This window comes from Mya arenaria, chromosome 1, assembly GCF_026914265.1.
Source record: "Mya arenaria isolate MELC-2E11 chromosome 1, ASM2691426v1".
In the NCBI taxonomy this organism is placed as follows: Eukaryota; Metazoa; Mollusca; class Bivalvia; order Myida; family Myidae; genus Mya; species Mya arenaria.
In genome coordinates, this window is record NC_069122.1 from 47,503,966 (window position 1) to 47,523,524 (window position 19,559).

Here is a 19,559-nt window from a genome sequence, read left to right on the forward strand (position 1 = left end):
AGTTGTGAAAAGAAACATCAATTTATTATGCTGAACTCATTTCACTTGAATGATTAAAACAGAATTGCATCAATATATATTAATATATGCCTTTAAAGGGGCTTTACACCGTATGATAAAATAGCGAAAAAAGAGAAACTTGTTGAAAACTGACATAAACTTGATATCGATGTGTAAAATGCATTGAAACTTACTAACTGAAGTACCACATAGTTTACAATTAATTTATTTTTCGCAGTTTTTTCGTATTTTTCCATTAATAAAGACTACTAGGTATGTCTACCTAATAAAATTCATTTCTTATGCGTGATTATCACGTGATATTACCAAGTTAGGGATATAGCTTAAATATTCCAACCGTTAAGGGTAAGTCTTCGTAGCACAGTGGATACAACACTGGACTGCAATTTTGGCGACACTGGTTCGAACCCGGTCTCCGACTCAATTTTGTTTGTACATTTTGGTATTTTTTACAATTACGATATGAAAGAGTAAAACATTTTATCGAATAATTGTCCTGGGATTCGTTACAGAAAAAAACTTTTTGTTGCCAATCTGGTGTACAGTCCCTTTAAACCTGAATGAAATATCATGTAAAAACACTCACAAAATTTGACTGGCGATGGGTGTTCTTTCGAATGTCCTGCCGCTTCCTGTTTTGATGATGTTCCTTCTTCTTTAAACAATGTTACACATCGAACAAATGTAAAATAATAACAAATTGATATTTAAATGTATAGTATAACTTGAATATGTAAGATATAACATGACTTGCCATTTGATACAAGCAAGAATGAAATAACTGAAGGAAAACTACGGCTGAATTAATCTCAAAACTGGCAAAACCATGTCATAAATAAATATAGAATTTAAGGTTTGAAGAACTATTTTTCATACTTTACTCAACAGCAGCAGTTTCTGATATAAATGTAATGGCTTTGTACAATGGTAACTGTTCTGCTGAGCATTACCTTTTTTCTGATTCATGCATTGATTTCACCCCACACTGCATCCCCCAGGAATCCTTTTCACTGAAATCTTAGTAATTGATGTCAATACCTGAAAGGAATCAAATTTACGAAAAACCACTACAAAACATTCAAGCATTCCATTTATGAAACATATGCAACTATTTATAATTCATAATAATAGTTAATGCCAACAGGTGTAAATCTTAGGTGCATTGTAAAGCAATTTGTTATAAAAAAAATGTTTCAAAAATAATATATTTCATCTATTTAGCAATTGGCTAAATCATAAGTGAAACATTTACTGTTGGTGCTAATGAAAAATTTATTGTAATGTATTTTTACTCCTTATTTTATGACTTAAATCAATACAAAAGACAATTCATTTAAGTTTATCATAACACGCATAATTGTCAGCGAACGTAGCATCATACCAGAAATGACATCATTGAAATTGGTTCTCAACCCTGCTTGATATTGAAGTGAGAGTGGGATAAAATATTGAAGCAAAGAAAATATCAAACAGTTATCTCAATGTTTGAAACAAAGAAAAATATCATTCTTATTTCGCTAAAAAATCTGTGTAAATCATTATAAAAATATGATAAACATCATTCCAGTTTAGCAATACACTTTTAATAAATTTTAAATGGATCCATATATTTGAAGAGCAAGCACTATTGCATCGTATCAATTCATTTGTCAACAGGTTAACCTTGAAGGTGGCCGATGATAATACTTACCATTTCTTCCCATGCATCAAGGTGTATAGTCTTGAAGCTGTTCCTGGTTTGCCTCATCTCCGTTCCTTCCAGCTGGGCCTCTTTCAATTGCTCTGTAATTTTACAAATAATCACTTATGTCATATTATTTATTTTTGCGAAGTAAACAAAATACATAATATCATATAAAATCAATATGAAGTAACACATTTACAGAGCAAAACTAACTTTCAGATTTTTTTTTTAAAGATACATAATAAAAAAACCCCGAATATATAAAGAATGCAAATTTTTATAACAAAAAACTGAGATTTTCTGCAAAATCAATAATACTATTTTTTAGCACAAAACAATGGGTTATGACGCAGTGAATAGAGGGTTAAACTTACAATCCATGATTTTCCGGAGAATAATGTTTGTGTCTGTATCTGTTGAGGTCTGGTTCTGTGTATCGCACTGGGGGGTATTGCTTCCCTTTGCGCGGGTTCCTACTCCCAGCCAATCAGAAACCGTAGCGTTCCAGCCAGCCAATCAGGATCCTGCTCGCAGCGCCCCAACATCCCGGACAATATCATACCCACGTGATCACATCACTGAAGTGTTTTTGGGTGGCCTGGTTCCCTTAGTCCTAAATACCTTTATTACTAAACTTGAACCCTTTCATTTTTTTATACAAAAAGCTACAGAAACAAGCTCAGTAGCAAAAAGTTTAAACATAAACCCGGTTTAATTGCACTGGGTAAACGCCAAAGACATATAACATAAAATAACAAACAAGAAACATGGAAGAACAGCACAAAACTCCACAAACGGCACGGTGCATACATATTATAAATAAAAAAAACTATGTGTGTTTATCAAGGATTGTTAGGTACCGCCTTGGAACGGTCAGTAAAATGTAAATTTACTGGGGGTTTAAACCAGTTTAAGTGTTCAAACCTCACTCTTATCCCAACAATCCTAAATAAAGAAAAAACTTAAAAGGAAAATCTTATCAAAGTATGTATTAGCTTAAGGAAACTTAAAACTAAAACAAATAATAATAAACTTCATGTTAATCCCCAAGTACTTCTATGATTAGTGGTCCAAACTCTATCTGCAGACGAAAGAATACACCTCATGCGCAAACGTTTCAAAGATACGATTCAGTCATTGTTTGAAACTATGAACATCACACACAGTCTGCCTTATAAAATGAAAGGTTTAAAACTGTGTGATCATAGAGTTTCATAATAAAAAGCATCATTGTACTAAAACTGGTAACAAATAAAGAAAACATAATTAATAAAAGCGACATGTTTTAGCTAATCTTTCCTTCCAAATGATTTGAAAATGTAAATATTTGAAGCATTTCCGGACCACGTTCATTGTGCTCCATGACATACATTGAAGAGAGAGCAAGCGCATCTCTAAAAACCCTTCCTAACAGTCGGCTGGGTTACATACCACTTGAGACAAAAGCACCGTCATAACACTTTCCCAAACTTTATAAATAAAAGACCAGGTATTGTTGTAAGAGTTGACCAACGTAAAATTAACCCTTTTTAACCAAATGCCGACAAGTTGCATATTTGAACAAAACTGGATTAAACCCTGGACTTACCACCTCGAACCTTACCAAGTGATAACCTGGTGACTAACTGTGGTAACCCCTTTAATAATGATAACGCTGTGGTGACACCTTAATGTATTAGTACATATTGTAACCCCCTAAGACTTAAGTATATGTTGTGACCCTTAAATCATAATTAACTGGGAATATTAAAGACTGTCAGAGATAAATTTCTTGTACCGGTTAGCTTTCAACTTCTGTATTGTTTTAGCAGTAACAAATACCACTATTGTTCCAGTGATGATTAAAATTACCATTCGTTGGAGATGAGAGTATGCCATGGTAATAAATACCATACCTTAGGAACATGATGAAGTGATGGACGAAATATCCTATCTCTGGAACATTCAGTTTTGATTACTTCATATCTATTATGTTAATAGGGTGTTAAATAAATATCTATTTTCTTTGCCCTTTTACAAGCCCCCCTCCCCCCAAAACGTAATAGTTTTAGTGCTTTCTTAGTTCTAAATTTAGTTCAGACCTTTTTTCTTCTTTTCAGAGGAAAACGACATTATTTATATTTTGACAGTGTCAGCTTTTACGGTTACGTAAAAGTGACAGTTCTATTTATGCAGACAACACATATTAATTTAAATACCTCCTTTTGAAGAGCTCGCTTTAAATGCGCACGCATACGATTATCGTAAGATTACGACATACTGATATACTTGCGACACGTTTGATAAGACGCACGTAGCTAAAATCGTAAACCTGTCGTACGCACTTACGATACGATTTTCCGCACGATCGTTGATTATACCACCCCATCGCTTTAACGAAGGAACGAACATCTTTAATATCATTAACGATATGTTAAGTTTAAATCTACTTTATTGGAAAGAACAAAATGTTTTCTTTTCTAGTAGTATTTACACTGCTATAATACAAAAAAGATATAAGGGCAAAAAGATTTCCCCCAAAATGCCTTGTTTAGATTAAATATGTTTACGCAAATATAAATCGCTTACCTTTGCAGTCCGAAACATTAATTGACCCTATTCCCTCAGTGGTCGTGCCTTTTGGACAGAACTTGCACGATTCCTGACCCTTTTCGTCCTGGTATTGCCCGGTTGGACACATGGTAACATATTGTCCGTCGGAAAACATTCCCATTGGAGATTCCGCTGCAATGACCAAGAAATTAAGATATATTTTACACAGTACTAATAACATAAATAGAACGATAATGATAAAACAATTGAATCTCAAGGGACAAGCCAAATTCCAAGTCTGTTTAACAATAATTGTAAACAGTAGATTTGCGGAGACTTATGCGGCTATAAGTTTTATAAATTGTTAGTTATGCAAACAACATTTTATTACCACAGAATACTTCTAACGGAGCTGTTCCCTTTGGACACAATACGTGAGGAGATGTTGTGAGTCCTGTAGGTCCTGGGGCAACTGTATGGCTTTGATGATCTATTGTAACTTGGAAAAAGTCTACCGAATCGTTGACTAATTTCTGCGCAGTTTTCTCGAGCTCAACGTTTTGCTTGATAAAATCTATTAGCTTTGACGATGGTTCTGTAAATAAGATACAGTTATTAATGAATGCGTATACCTTAAAATATATCATTAAGAATTAGATCACTTGAACTAGCTTACCCGATGTATTTTTCATCACGTCAGCGATATTGAAACTGTCGTTAGACATCGGTTCAGAAGACTTCATCAGGATCACAAGAGAAATTCCGTTTCTTTTTGACCGTCCTTTACTCATAGCCGTGCACTTTTTTGCTTTCATTTCAGCAATACACTAACCAGATTTTACACATTCCATCTGAGACAGTTTGGGTGTCATTTCCAATTTTACTCTTTCTATGTTCTCTTTATTGCAAGGAATGGTGTCATAATGTCCGTCAAAAATTGCCCCCGTTTGGGATGGACGTTTAAGCTCTGTCAAGTAGCAACACAATTTCAATAATAACTGATTTTAACAATTTTATTCAGGGATTGACTGTAGTGATGGAGATTAGTATTATATAGCATGGATTGTACCATGCGATTGTCAGTTATATCCAATATTTTGACAAGATCTTAATATAAATGATTATTGTAATCTGCTGTTACGATGCAGAGACAATGATAAGGATATTTCGCAAGATCTTCGTTCCATAATTGAGGTTGATTTAAAAAAAATGTATTCTTAGGTAGAAACGAGTCTCACTAATCCTTCTTTATGTTTAAAAGTATTATCTATATTTCTTTTCATGACCGAATTAAAAGTTTACCTGAACAAGATTGTAAGCGACCTGTTGGGTTGTTTTTGTTTTCGTGATTCCACTTGTAACCTGTAGCAAGTCCACACTCATACACGGGCAGCGGAGGATCAACAAAGAAAAGACCTTGCAAGTAAAACGAATGTTTGCAATAGTTATCATGTGATTTTAATGTTGTTCCCAACTGATTTTGATCAATTTACCATTAATCTGATAAAATATTCTTTCGTATTTTTGTTCAACTCTTTAATACACATAGTCTTGTTGCAATGCATGTCTGTTTTATGCTTACTACATATTCAACCTCAAAGCTTAAAAATAATGAAATTCATAAACCTGTTATGTTTCGGTACCTCAAAAGAGTTTTGCAATGTGGATAGCTCTGAATATATTGACTATAAATCGAGAATAATAGGTTAGTGCCGTGGATGGAGTAAGTTTATTTGGCAAGGCGGAGTAATTTATCGGGTGAGCCGAAGGCGATCCTGTGATCAATTTCTTTAAAATGATCAAGTATCATTTTAAAATAAGGGAACAACTGTTTTCCCTGTTGACATCGGCACAATAGGTACCCATGTTTAAATGTGACCGAAAAATAGTTCTCAAATCTGTTTACATGTATCAGTCGCCAAACATTATCTAATCATGTTACAATTATTCCTCAAGTAGCAGACTTCACAGTTCAAGATCACAAGTGTTTCAAAACAATCGCCAAATGTGATATGGTTCTTATTCATGTCGATGTTAAAGACTAAAGTGCTGGATATTCAGAACTACACCGACAAAGAGAGAATTCATTTATGTTATAAGTGAGATTTTGTTATTCACTACAGAAATGGAATTAACTATCAATTAATGATATACATTTTCAGCTTTTGAAGGTGGGGTAAGTGCAAATGTAAATTATCTGGCCGATTTTCTTTGCCAGTCTCATTATCATGTGCAGCGTGTTGGAACTTTCTGGGCGAGCGATTGTTGAGGTCGGTTATTGGCGGAATATTGATTAGATTATTAAAGTATTATTGTGCCTTTCATCTAACATTTCAGATTAGAAAAGAAGTCCGTTTTCGCGGTCACATCATCAACTGACTGTAGATAAACATCTCGTAGTCAACTATCCTTATATACTGAAATTTACCCGGTTTCTTTTTACTGTACCGATTTGTATGCATGTGACAGGATAAACAATGCATATAGGTCATGCGTAAGTAAAACGTACCAGGCCTGCAACCAAGTGTACAGCTTTGTACTTCCTGAGACTCATTGCATTGTATGGAGATCCCTATTGAGCTTCTCAAACGTCTGCAACCTTTAATTAAACAACGAATAAAAATTTCCGAACCAAACATGCTTGTTAATTGTTGCTTATTTCAACAAAAACTGGTGTGTCTCACGACAAAAGAGATCATTTGAAAACCTTGTATTTACTTTGGCATATATCAATGTTGCATATCTCTGTTTGAGTGCTATTTCCCTCGCATGGCTTCCCTTCCGGGTCCGGCTTGGGGCTGTCACATGTTCGCGACCTCGTCATGAAGCCCCCTCCACACGTGACCGAACAAGCCGTATACCCGGACCAAGCCGACCAGTTTCCATTTACTATAAACAAGGTGAAAGGTAAAACCATTTGTGCAATATGTAGTGTAAGTTATGAAAATAAAATACGCACGTGTCTAAAGTGTATGGATGTTTAACAATGTCATTTTGTAAACACGCACATGACATAACCTTGAATCTGCACATGTATTATACACGTGCGAAATAAGACCAAATGTATACATATTCATTGCCACAATATTTCTATAAGCATAACTGGCGTTCATATTACACTGACCACAAGTGTATGTTCCTGTCGTTCCTGCACTATGAAAAACAACGACGAAAAAGACATTTCCTTAATTTTATCTTTTCTGACCTATACCGACATACTTAAATGTAGATATGCTGAACTTAACTCGAAATACACTAGCAATTGATTAAATTAAATTATGCTTGCAACTATGATCAATTAAGGCAACACAAATTCGATTTGAAATATATAAAACATTTATCAAAATCTTCATCACCAATTTCACGAAACTTCTTAAGCTTAATAGGCTTAAGTAGCTTATTTCATTTAGACAAAGCACATACTTAAATGTGATTCTGATAAATAAAATATGGTTCATTGTGATAACCAATACAGTATATCCTGTTTAAATTATATTAACTCTTATTGAAGTTAATATTAAAGACAAAGGTTGTTTATGTTGAATGCTATGGGTAATGAAGTTATCAAAAACTTGAATTTCGGATGGTTAGGGTTTGAATATTTGTTTTATTTCATGTCAAAATAATCGCATCAACCTATACATTGTACTCATTTCTTTTGTTTATGAAAAAGATAAACTTTCCCTGGATGTTTATACACATAACCGAACATAATGACGATACCAAATAGTTTTTTGACTAAGTAAACATATAGAAAACAAACAAATGTAAATAATGAACTGTTTTTGTAAAATAACAACATTATTGTTCTTAATAACATTTCAAATTTTCCATCGGTACCTTAGCTTACTTAATCAATAGTTTCTTGTAAGTGCAACATTGAGTTCCCCGACAGGAACACTGATTATTTTCCTGTAAAACGCATTCAATACAGAGTACAGTATATTAATATGAGTCACAAAAATAAAAAAAAGATATGCCAGTAAAGCCGTGTTTTCCCGACCACGAGTATCTGTGATTTTTATTTGTTTTTCTCTCTTAAAATCAGCGTGTTCTTAAAATATGTAATGACAGTTTCATACTGTATTACAATTCTGCTGCCAATGTGTTCCAATCATTACATAGTGTGTTAGACGTTTGGTTCAGTAAATATGCAACACATATCGGGGACATTTGTCAGAGAAGCGCTTCGAGCCAGTTTGACATGGGCATTTATGATCGAATGTACGCTCCAAAAAGAGTTTCACTCCTTAAGTATATGCACAATATATTTGGTGAGGTTTTATATCATTGATAAAGTGTTTACTCCCAGCAGACAAATTCTCATACGCAAAGGCTCATTTGTGAAACGCATAATAAATTGTGAATTGTTTGAAATAATAAAGACATTGTTTAATTACAGAACACTTATATTAGTTACCAGCTTTTTGTTCACAGATCTGTCCGTAAAAGCCAAAAGGGCATATGCACGTGTAATTACTGACGTCATTTCGGCACGTTGCACCATTCTTGCATTCACTATCGCCACAAAAGTTCGGTGGAATCTCACATTGTTTCCCAGTAAAACCACCACTACAAGATTGTAAACATTCATATGATGAGGATATTCATCAGAGTATACACACTTGAACTTGTAAGAGTACGTTTAAGGTTTAAGTAGATGTTCCATTTTAATAAAAATAATAAGACAGTAGTTGAAAGGATCTCACTGATACGTACGTGAACACATTGGCTTGCTTACCTACAGAAACATTTGAACCCTCCAATCTGATTTTGGCATTCAAATCGTCCACAGGGCGAGCTATTGCATTCGTTGATTGCTGTGAATTAAAGTTCATAATGATTATATATAACATTTCATAAACGATGTGTTATAGCACCACAATGAAACTTACAACTTACCCTTAGCATTTCGTCTCACTTTAAACAAAGACATAACAGTGATAGGAAGCTTAATTTCAATACTGGCATAGCAACAATTGCCATAAATACAGTTGGTGTTCATGTGGTTAAATATGTTATTATTTAACAGGGAAGTTAACATTTTATTGCATTTATTTCCTTAAGTAAAACATTTATAATACGAATCCATGACATTGAATTAAAAAACGTGCACAAATAGGATGCGTACGTCAAACAAGAAATGACTCATAAGCGGGCATAAATCTCGAAAACAAACATCAAGGAGATTTTTTAGATGATTATCAACTTATATTTTTATTAATTAACAATCAAACTTCATTTAAAAAAAACACCAAAACGGCAAAAGAATCATTACCGTCGCACATTGATGGAATGATGAACTTAGCACCTGTCTGGCCAGCCAAGTCATCAATGGTGATTATTGCTGATGAAATATTCGAACCGCAAGTGCTGGCTAAAATGTTCATCTCCGTGGTAGTTGTTTGTCGATCAAATACAAAGAATTCAGACAATTGTGATTCTGTAAAGGAAAGCATGTGTAAACATCTGAACAAGTAGATTTAAAATCTACCTTTGACAAAATCTCGTTCTGATATAACTGACTTGAAAAGGGAATTCTGCTTTAGCCGGTGCAAAATGGCGCTGATTATTTTCTACTTTTCGTTAAGCCCCTGTGAAATACAACTTACGTTTTATGAGTGATACTTATCTAACAAAGGCTCAACATAATAGACTATAGGTTTTGGAGGCGTGGATTTGAAAGTTGTGTTGTTACGTGCACATATAAAAGACGTGTTGGACGACTGTCTTGAGTTAGTTTGATGTCAAAGTAAAATCGTAAAATATTAATTCAGTCGTAGGATAAACTCAAGATAGTCGATTAACGGACAAGCGATTTTGAATATTTTATTTGTAAGACGGTCTAAGGTTTTACGTAGCACAAATGTAGGGACTCCCTACGATTAGGACGGTCTCAGTTGGCTCAAACATAGATCACAATCCTTAGGTGTATCGCTACACAGTTGTATGACGTTGCCTATGAAATGGGATCGAGGTCAAGAATAACCTATGAGGCTGAACATATTTTAGAGCACAATCATAACGATGAGGGTCTATGACAACATTAGCCGTCGCTCAATATCACCAAATACGAATTATGACACACCCACGGTTATCATCCGAATGTTCTCAATTTATGTCGTAGACCTTGTGAAAACCATTTGCACGACGTTGCATTAGGTGCTCTGAATTGTATTCCATCGTCTGCAGATAGAGTTAGGATCCCTTATCATTGAAGTATTTGGGGTTTACCTATAAGTTTATTATTATTTGTTGTATTATTAAGGTTCCTCAAGTTAATGCATACTTTGATAATATTTAACTTTTACGTTTTTTTCTTTATTAAGGATTGTTGGGATAAGAGTGAGGTTTGTTCACGTAAACTGTTTTTTACATTTTACTGACCTTTTCAAGGCGGCACCGAACAATCCTTGATAAACATACCTAGTTATTTTACATATAAAGTATGCATGCATTGTGCTGTTTGCGGAGTTTTGTGCTGTTTTTCCATGCTTCTTGTTTGTGATTTTTTTTTTGTTTTGATGATTTTGTGTTCTATGTTTTTGGCGTTTAACCAGTGCCATTAAACCGTGTTTATGTTTAAACTTTTTGCTAATGAGCTTGTTTCTGTAGTTTTTCACATAAATATTCATACTCTACTTAAAACATTGCCTACCTCCGATAAATTGTATGGTAGGGAAATTATTCAAATGGCTGAAATCATAAAAGTCTGTTTGATTGCAAATTTCTTTCCCGTTAATAAAAACCTCCAATTTCAAAGGCTGTATGACAATTCCAACATGAGTCCACGAGAGCCTTTTTAAATGTTGACTGGAGGTACATATTGCTTTGCTGTAAAGAAAAAAAGGTATTTTTGTAAACGTAGTAATTTAAACAATTATCTGTCATAATTATCTTATTCTGTCAATATTTTCCTTTTCATACCTACAGATGTATAGGTTTGTAATTATGGTTTTCCTGTTTAGCATAATGCCATATCGTTATTGACAAACGCGTCCCGAATTCGATTGTCGGCACGAGCGTATATATAAATTTAATTAATGGAACGAAATAACCGAAATTGTTATCTTATTTCATGTCATGTTTCGCACGTTTTGATAGATTTGTACGCAGTGAATTCTCTAGTATCGTAATTATGTATTATAGCATATATAAGTAATACAATTATTTTTTATGTCCGTTGTAAAAAATAATACGTTACAAGTCATACATTATGTAAAGGCATTTCAGATAGATGTTATACCTACCCTTTCATCTTGACTTGTGGCTGTTGACTTAAGTCAATTGTAATGTTCTCCATTCTATTCAAACCCGCAATTACCATTTGTTGTTCTTGGGGTACGTTTTTGCGAAACATTGTCCAAATTGTAACTGTAAGATCGCTCGATGATGTATTGACACCAAGAGAAATATCAGCATTTTCCGGTGTTTTAACATCATATTCTAAAACATTAATCACAAATATGAAAACATGTCAAAAATGCTTAAAGGGATGGATCAGTTATCGATCACGTGAGTTCCGAAATGACGCTTACCCTTTATAGATATGTAATAATAATGATAATAAGGATAACAAGTGTATAAGTATTGCCTGTGCAGTTTGTTATCGCTGTTCCACCTTCGGACCTAGTCCTTGTACCAGACGGACAAGCATTACATGAAGTAGCCAGTGAAGACGGCTGGAAGTAGCTACTTGGGCACTTTGCGCACGGAGCAAGACCGGTAGGTGAATAGTGCCCGGGAAGGCAAAACGCTTTAAAAAAAGCACATGTTAATGACGTATTCAAACACAAGTATATTGAACGTTGATATGAAATTTGTATGCTCGAATTTAACATTTATATTTAATTTGTAAAATACAAACCTCTGCAATCCGATATGTTAGTGGAACCAATAGATGTTGTGTTTGTTAGGTGTGGACAAACTTTACATGCAATACTATTTGACGTATCTTGATAACTTCCAAACGCACAGTCCTCACATCTGGCCGATCGAGTAGACATGAACTGTCCAACTGTGCAACCGACTGTTAAAAGAAGCATTCATAAATAAATAAACGATACATAAAGCCAACGAGCTGTACTGGGTAGCCTGCGAGTGAAAATGTGCATTTCACGATTCAAGTCTCATAATCTTACCTACAAGGAGATTTTAATTAGACTAGAAATATTACCGAAACGATGCATATAATACCAATAATTCCGCAATCATAATAAATTATAAGGATAATTGTTTAAGCGTTTTATTAAAGCAAAAAATCATGTCATGCAGAAACAGTTTTTTTCTTGCAAACTTAAATTTTATAGAAACAATAATACAACAGGTCGGATAGTGGACAATCGTTACAGCTATCACAGTGAAAACAGCTTCTGGAAATTAAATAATACCGCAAGATCCCGTTTTTCGTCGACCAACCATACCAATAGCACATTTTAACTGCGCGTAGCCAAATGCGAATGAATCGCTTTTCACGTGCAACCCTGGCAGATTAAAATCACCGTTGTCCACAGCATTTTGCATTACATCAGCCATTTGATAGAGCAATTTCTCTGTATCTTCAAACGCATCTGATTCACTTGTCCCAGAAGGAACATTAAATGGTAATTCAAACTCGAAATTAATAATGTATGCGAGATTTGCAGCTGATCGTGGATGGATATCGCGTTTCCTGCGTGATGTTGCTGGTCCACATGTAACATCGACAAACTTCGCTTGGCAATAGGGATTATGTCGGCAAAACTCAGGAAATTTCGAAGAGTTTAATGCTTTAACAAAGTTTTCCTGTATTTTGAGAAGGTTTGTATCTGACTTGTTGCATCTATCGGTATAGTAATAAAATTCCGAAGGCAAATTCATGTGATGTGCTTTGGTTTTAACTGGAAAAAAAACATGTTTCTTACCGCCATCAATACAACATTCAATTTCACTAATTGTAAAACCAGGGAAGCACATATATAAAACGATTTTCTTCTTAACGGATATGTATATAAAATACATTATATGATATGATATGACGAATGAAATCGTAACAGTTTCTGGTTAATACATTTTCTTGTCAAAATCTAAAAAAGATATGTTTAAATCTGAATCATTGAAATGTAATTTTAAAACAAGAAAAGGAATTGTTTGTTATACTTTTCAATGATTTTGACATCTGATTAAGAGAAAGCACGCGCATAATTTGAATTTTAAGCTTAGTGAGGAAAACCACTATTTCATAACCGTTTATAGATAAATTATTTTTTAAGTAATACTGAACGGAAACTACATGTATGTATCATTTACCATTGCAATTTGGTACATAACTCGAAGGCCTCCATTTTCCTGTTGATGTGCCACACACAAACTGACCATCAATACTTGCGGGGACATCAAAACCTTCTTGGCATTGCATTGTGCACATCTGCCCGTATGTCCAAGCACTGCAGCTAATTGATCCGTTGAGAGGCTCCCGCAATTTATTGCAGTTAGTTTCTACAAAGAGTTTTGTAACATATAAAACATGTGAATATAATAAGCTGATATTTTGTCATGGCAACATCTTGAGTAAAAAAGTATTTTTTTGTAAGATAAGACATTTAAAGATCATTCAAAACCTAAAGTTGTGACAAGAGTGACGAATACCCCCGAATGTCGCCTAGATAAAGGAATGGCAAATAATTTCTTTGAGATGAGGCCTCTGAGGTAATTGTAAACTTGTATTTGCATTGATCAGGCTTAACCAACGTGAATTGTTTGATAAAAGTCTATTGAGTAATTAAGAAGTTAATTGCTGACAAAATAAATGAAGGTTTTAATTGTGGTGCAGTGCAATAACTTACTTAGCAGTAATTCAATGTAAGTTATCGAGTTATGCTGAGACAAACGTTTTATTGAACGGAAGTAGTTAAAAGAGCAGCATATATGTCCGTGAAATGCAATCAAACCTCCTTTGCTTGAACTGAATGTTCTTGGTTCTTCTAAGACCTTTATTTAAAGTGTGCTTACTGATGGCCTTTACGTGTTCTATTAAAAATGTAAGCTACTGAAAAAAAGAAAAAAAAGATAAAAATGAGTTTCTTGATGAACTCGAACCGCTACCTCGAAACCCTCGAAAGATTTGAAGTCCTGTGCAACGTAGACTAAAACATTAAAATTGAAGAGTTTCAAGTGGAGATGTTCATTAATTTAATCCAATCAATAGTTATGGCCCGTTTGTAGTCCTGTGCTTAACAACAAAGGCGAATTCATATCAAATGAAAGGTTAAAAATGTATTTAATTACTGTTTCATTAAAATGAAATATAAACTTCTGTAAAAACGTAAACAACTGCTGAAAGAAAAAGAGAAACAGAAAGGACAATTCTGGTTGGATTCGAACCACTACCATGAAACCCTCAAAAGATGTGTAGTCATGTGCTTAACATCATAGGCTAAAGTATTCAAATGGAAGAGTTTCAAGTTGAGGTTTTTATTAGGGATGTGGTAGCTTAATCCCATCAATGTTTTGAAGATATGCTTCGGGAAAGAACACTGTAATAAGCATAGGGTTATACATTTTGTACACTGCCCTTCCCCTCACTATGTGTTATAATCGTATGAGGTTTAAATTTCATCTAGTAGTTTTCAAGTTATCCCCCGGACAAGGAAAATTGCAACGGACCGACCGACGACGAACCACAGGGTGACCAATACACACCCGCAGACTTTGTTTGTCGGGGTTATATGATATTATGTCCTGTTATGCCATAGGACTTTAATTTGTTAGAGAGAGAGAGAGAGAGAGAGTGATTTATTTGATGAAATGTACTTATAGAATAGGTTTTATATAAGAATAAATGTATTTGTTTATCAGTAAAGTAATTGCATAATTATCGTGGATAACAAGTTGACACGTGCCATTAAGAGGCGCAAAATGTACTAAGCGGAACGTTATAGTAGAAAATCAGTATACGGAGCTAAAAGAAAAATCAGAATTTATAAGATCAGAAACACACCACGTAAGAGTAACCTTTGGTTAACTGGTGTATTGTTGTACACATCAGTATGCATGTAATGTTAAATAAATTTCAAGAAAGACTTACGTGGAAACAGAATCATCGTCTCCAAATGGACATGCTTTCGAAGAATCAATTTTCGTATTGAAATCATTAGTAAATGAACACAAGCTAAGTCTTAACTTTGAATTTAAAGTGTCCTAAGTGTAATTTATTTAACTGATTAACCGAGTGGACAGACTTAAGAGTAATGAAGTTCATGCTCGGGTAGAGGAAGGAATTGAATAAGTTTAGTACACCGAGGTTTTTCAATGCAGAAGCGGGAAATATATGGAAGTTCCACTGGAGTGTTGTGAACGAATATTATTTTCCATTTTAAATATTAAAACTGAAATTAAAATACGCCTCCTGTCCCAAGTGACCCAATGTTTCAGACACTGTCGTATAATTATTTAACCCTTGTCTGTTAACATCATATTTTAGATTGATCATGAATAATGCCTGAATTCCTTGTAGTTTCTAGTATGGTTTTCAAGGCTGTGGAAATTTAGGACATTTTCCGCACCCCTCTGTTTAAAAGCATGAAGATTATGAAAAATGAGTTGGGCATTTTGGTTGCTCTTGCGAAAAGAAAATATTTAAGATGACGCCCATGTTGGCCATTTCAGTAATAAAAGTATATTCGAATAAAGCTATCTTTATTAAACAACTTAGAGCAAATATACACATGGATATTACTTCTCTCATAGTGTACTTCAAAATGACATACAGTCTTAGCTACTACAAGGTAGGTCATTTCAAGGTCAATTTAAAAAAGAAACACCTAAAATTTGATTTTTCCTGTTTACTTTTCTTCTTTTATAATTTATTTATGTTTAGTTTGTGTAAAACAGTGGTGGCGGAATTGTAAATTTCTTCATTTAAAACAATATTTCCGGATATAGCTTTGTTTTTGAAACGTCATTGTTTTATACTATAAAAGCATGCCAAAGGTTGTCGCAAAATGCCATAAACGCTGCTAAAATTACACCGACCAGTTAACGCAGTGCGAAGTATCTATTTCATAATATGCTTTATGTTGACATATTTATCTGACCTCACCCATGACAAGTTCAAGCTCATTTCAGCCATTTCAAGGTCACGGTCATTTCAAAATCAAAATAAAAAATAATCAGAATAATGCTTTATCCTGTATCCTTTTTCATTTGAATTTTGATTTACGTTAAGGATATGTCTAAAGGCGTTGACAGAGTTGTAAAATATTTGTACCCTCAATTAAAACAATAGTTTAGGGTGTAGCTTATTGTCTGCCTCGCTAAGGAACATTCCATTACAGTGTGCTGTCAATTAAAGGCGATCGCAATATTACTATTGCTGTACGAGTCTTATGAAACAGTGTGCTAGTGTTACAGTCAATTAATATGTATATCTTAATTCATGGCATGTATCTTTTTCGTACTATGTTTCATGTTGACATACTTATCTGATCACTTCTAGGTCAAGGTCAGTTCAAAGTCAAAATACATTAAAACACACATATGTTAGAATGGTGTCCATTTTCGTCTGTTTATGTTTTTTGAACTTTGTTAACTAAATTGTGTATTCTTACAAACTGGTCTGCCTAAAGGAAAAGTTTTTAAGATGTAATGGAGACAACCAGGTGTCATTTCTGTAAATGTTACCATAACGTGTTATTTCAAAGGGACTTCAATATTAATGAATTGTAACTGTTTCATATCAAAATATATATCAATAAAAATAGGTGGGAACTATTTTATAATGTATTGCATACTTTTAGCTTTTCAAAATCAAGGTCAAACTAATTTGAATGTCATAACGCAAATATATTCAAATCGACTGTTGAATTTTATCAGATATGTAAATGTTATTTTAAAAATATCAATACATTACTAAACTTAACAATCAGTTTCAACCATAGTTTTCTCAATATAGCATATAGCATATATTTCTCAAATTAAAAGTCACTTGAACCACAAACCACACCCATCACCCTTCTGGAGCCAATTTATGCTAACCAAGCTATATGACGTATTTTGTGAGTCCAATGTAAGCACATCAGACCCGAAGTATCGCTTTTCAAGTCCATTAAGTATTTTACGAACCACATATCTAAGAAAGTCATAAATAGTTATATTTAAGCCCACTGAGTGCCAAAAAAACCATGTTGGCTCATTTTGTGCCCTTCCAAACTCCAAACAAATTCCAAATGACAAAAAGTCCCCAATAGCCCTCGAAATGATTGTAATATATTAGATCATTTTGTACCTTTCTTACTACAGGGTTCATCAAGAGCTCAAAATCCCTATTGTGGTTACAGTCAAGCCCATTTATTATCAAACAATCCCTGCAGGGCACTACAAAAGCCAAACCAAAGAGGTCATTCAACCGCCTTTAGGCTGTAACTGTACCCAATATTCAAGACCATCATCACACTCGGATAATTAAGTCGGTTCAATTTTTAATCAAGTTGATTGAGACTACAGTAATGGTTATTTAGAGCCAAACATACCAATGTGTAACTCTAATCAGGCTTACTCAATGGCAAATGGACCCCATATGAACCATTAAGAGCGAAACAAACCTATGTGCAGCTCTAAATAAGCTTACACAGTACCAATAAGACCACATTTTGGCAAATGTAAAGCCAATATAGATAAAAACAAACCTATATGCAGCACTGAGTTAGCATACTCAGTGTCAAACAGACAACATTTTGAAAACAATAAGGCCCATTTAGATTAAAACATACCCTAGTGCAGCTCTAGTAAGCTTACTCGGTGTCAAAAATACCACCATAAGGAAGCCAGCCCATTTTGAGTCAAACAAACCCATGTCCAGCTTCAAATTAGGCAACGTGTGTCAAATTGACAACCATTTGGAAACCATATCGCCAATTTAGATCCAAAACCCATATGTAGTTTGAGTCAGCATACACAGTGTCCATAAGACCACATATGCTAACTATAAAGCCCATTTAAACCATATGCAGTTTTGATAAGCTTGCAAAATGCACGTAATACCACATTTTGGCAAATATAAAGCCCGTTTAGAGCCAAACAAACCCATATTCAGCAGTACGAAAGTATTCTCGTTTCAAAAAGACCGCAATTTGGAAATCGTAATAATTAGGTTAATTTGAAACGAGTTATTTTTACATCCACGGCAGCACCTTTTAAAAGGCAAGAATATAGTCAACTTACACTTAAGATAAAAAGCATGTTCTAATAAAAGTTTTTCATATAACTATTTGCGAAAGGAAAAAGAATGTCGCTAATCGCCCAAGTTTTCTTTTCTTTGAATTAGGGGACCTTAATCATTATACATCATAATTTACAAAAAACAATTCGTGCATGTGAAACAAATTGCTAATGTAAGTGTTTTCCCTATAAGCGGAGGGTAGAAACAAAAAAAATAAACGTACCATTACAAAAAGGTTTGAAGGAATCCCAATGCCAACGTGCTTTCTTGTGTATGTCGAATACACATCTGATTGTATTGGCCCCGATCAACGGATATCCGCCTTCACAATCTAATGTACAGCTTGCGCCCAATTCATACATATTTGGACAGTCGTATAAAATTATATCTCGTCCATCCTTTTCCAGATCAGGTGGGGGACAGGTTACAGCTTTGAAACAAAACTATTACGCATATATCGTTGCAACAGTGTGTCATATCAAACATTACTTTTAAACAAACAATTATCATACGTTATATAGTCCCATCATTTAAAGATAAAGCTATTTTGATGCGTGTTTGTTTGTGGGTATGTACTTTTGTTTTTCGTTCAGTGTCGTTTGGGCCCCTACCACGTGCCATCAAACAGGGTTTATAGTTGAACTTGACTACTGAGCTTTTCCCTGCAGTTTCCACTGAATATTGTAAATGTCATACACGTACTTACATTGAATATATATCCTAAATATACAAGGATCCCCTGTGTTGTTGGCAGCATCGCGTATAGTATACTTAATCGTCTTGTTCCCCGCCTGAAATCTGATTCCGGGGATAAAACCGTGAACTTCAGTTACAATAACTGCATCATTTGAATTGTCTTGCCCAATAGGAATATCCCATTTAACGGAAGCAGTGTTGTTAGGCGAGTCTATGATAACCTGCATGTCACGTGGACACTCTCCTTCACCGAACTTTGGGGGTTGTGTATCTGCCACGGTAAAGCATGTTTTAGTTATTATATGCAATGGCGCAAACTTACAAAGTTTTTATTCTTTATAGAATTAGCCTTGTAATACAAAGTTTGATACGAGTCTAACACATCAATAAAGTTAAAGGTTAATACGCCGTTGTACTTTTATTCGAACT

General features: G+C 34.3%; 1 protein-coding gene across 1 annotated transcript in view; it reads right to left on the bottom strand.

Moving 5' to 3' along the window:
- LOC128230031 (sushi, von Willebrand factor type A, EGF and pentraxin domain-containing protein 1-like) overlaps positions 1–19,559 on the bottom strand; it is a 30,393-nt gene that overhangs the window by 3,185 nt on the left and 7,649 nt on the right. The window contains exons 8-27 of the mRNA XM_052942015.1: positions 19,141–19,401; positions 18,658–18,864; positions 13,526–13,714; positions 12,628–13,116; positions 12,105–12,266; positions 11,832–11,993; positions 11,488–11,683; positions 10,896–11,071; positions 9,516–9,680; positions 8,979–9,057; positions 8,658–8,809; positions 6,956–7,126; positions 6,747–6,836; positions 5,540–5,653; positions 4,914–5,204; positions 4,629–4,832; positions 2,080–4,429; positions 1,712–1,803; positions 972–1,059; positions 608–676 (exon numbers count right to left, since the gene is read on the bottom strand). Of these exons, the coding sequence (XP_052797975.1) occupies positions 5,065–5,204; positions 5,540–5,653; positions 6,747–6,836; positions 6,956–7,126; positions 8,658–8,809; positions 8,979–9,057; positions 9,516–9,680; positions 10,896–11,071; positions 11,488–11,683; positions 11,832–11,993; positions 12,105–12,266; positions 12,628–13,116; positions 13,526–13,714; positions 18,658–18,864; positions 19,141–19,401 (2,753 nt within the window). The 3' untranslated portion in view covers positions 608–676; positions 972–1,059; positions 1,712–1,803; ... (1 more) ...; positions 4,629–4,832; positions 4,914–5,064. The remainder of the gene's footprint in view (positions 1–607; positions 677–971; positions 1,060–1,711; positions 1,804–2,079; positions 4,430–4,628; positions 4,833–4,913; positions 5,205–5,539; positions 5,654–6,746; positions 6,837–6,955; positions 7,127–8,657; positions 8,810–8,978; positions 9,058–9,515; positions 9,681–10,895; positions 11,072–11,487; positions 11,684–11,831; positions 11,994–12,104; positions 12,267–12,627; positions 13,117–13,525; positions 13,715–18,657; positions 18,865–19,140; positions 19,402–19,559) is intronic.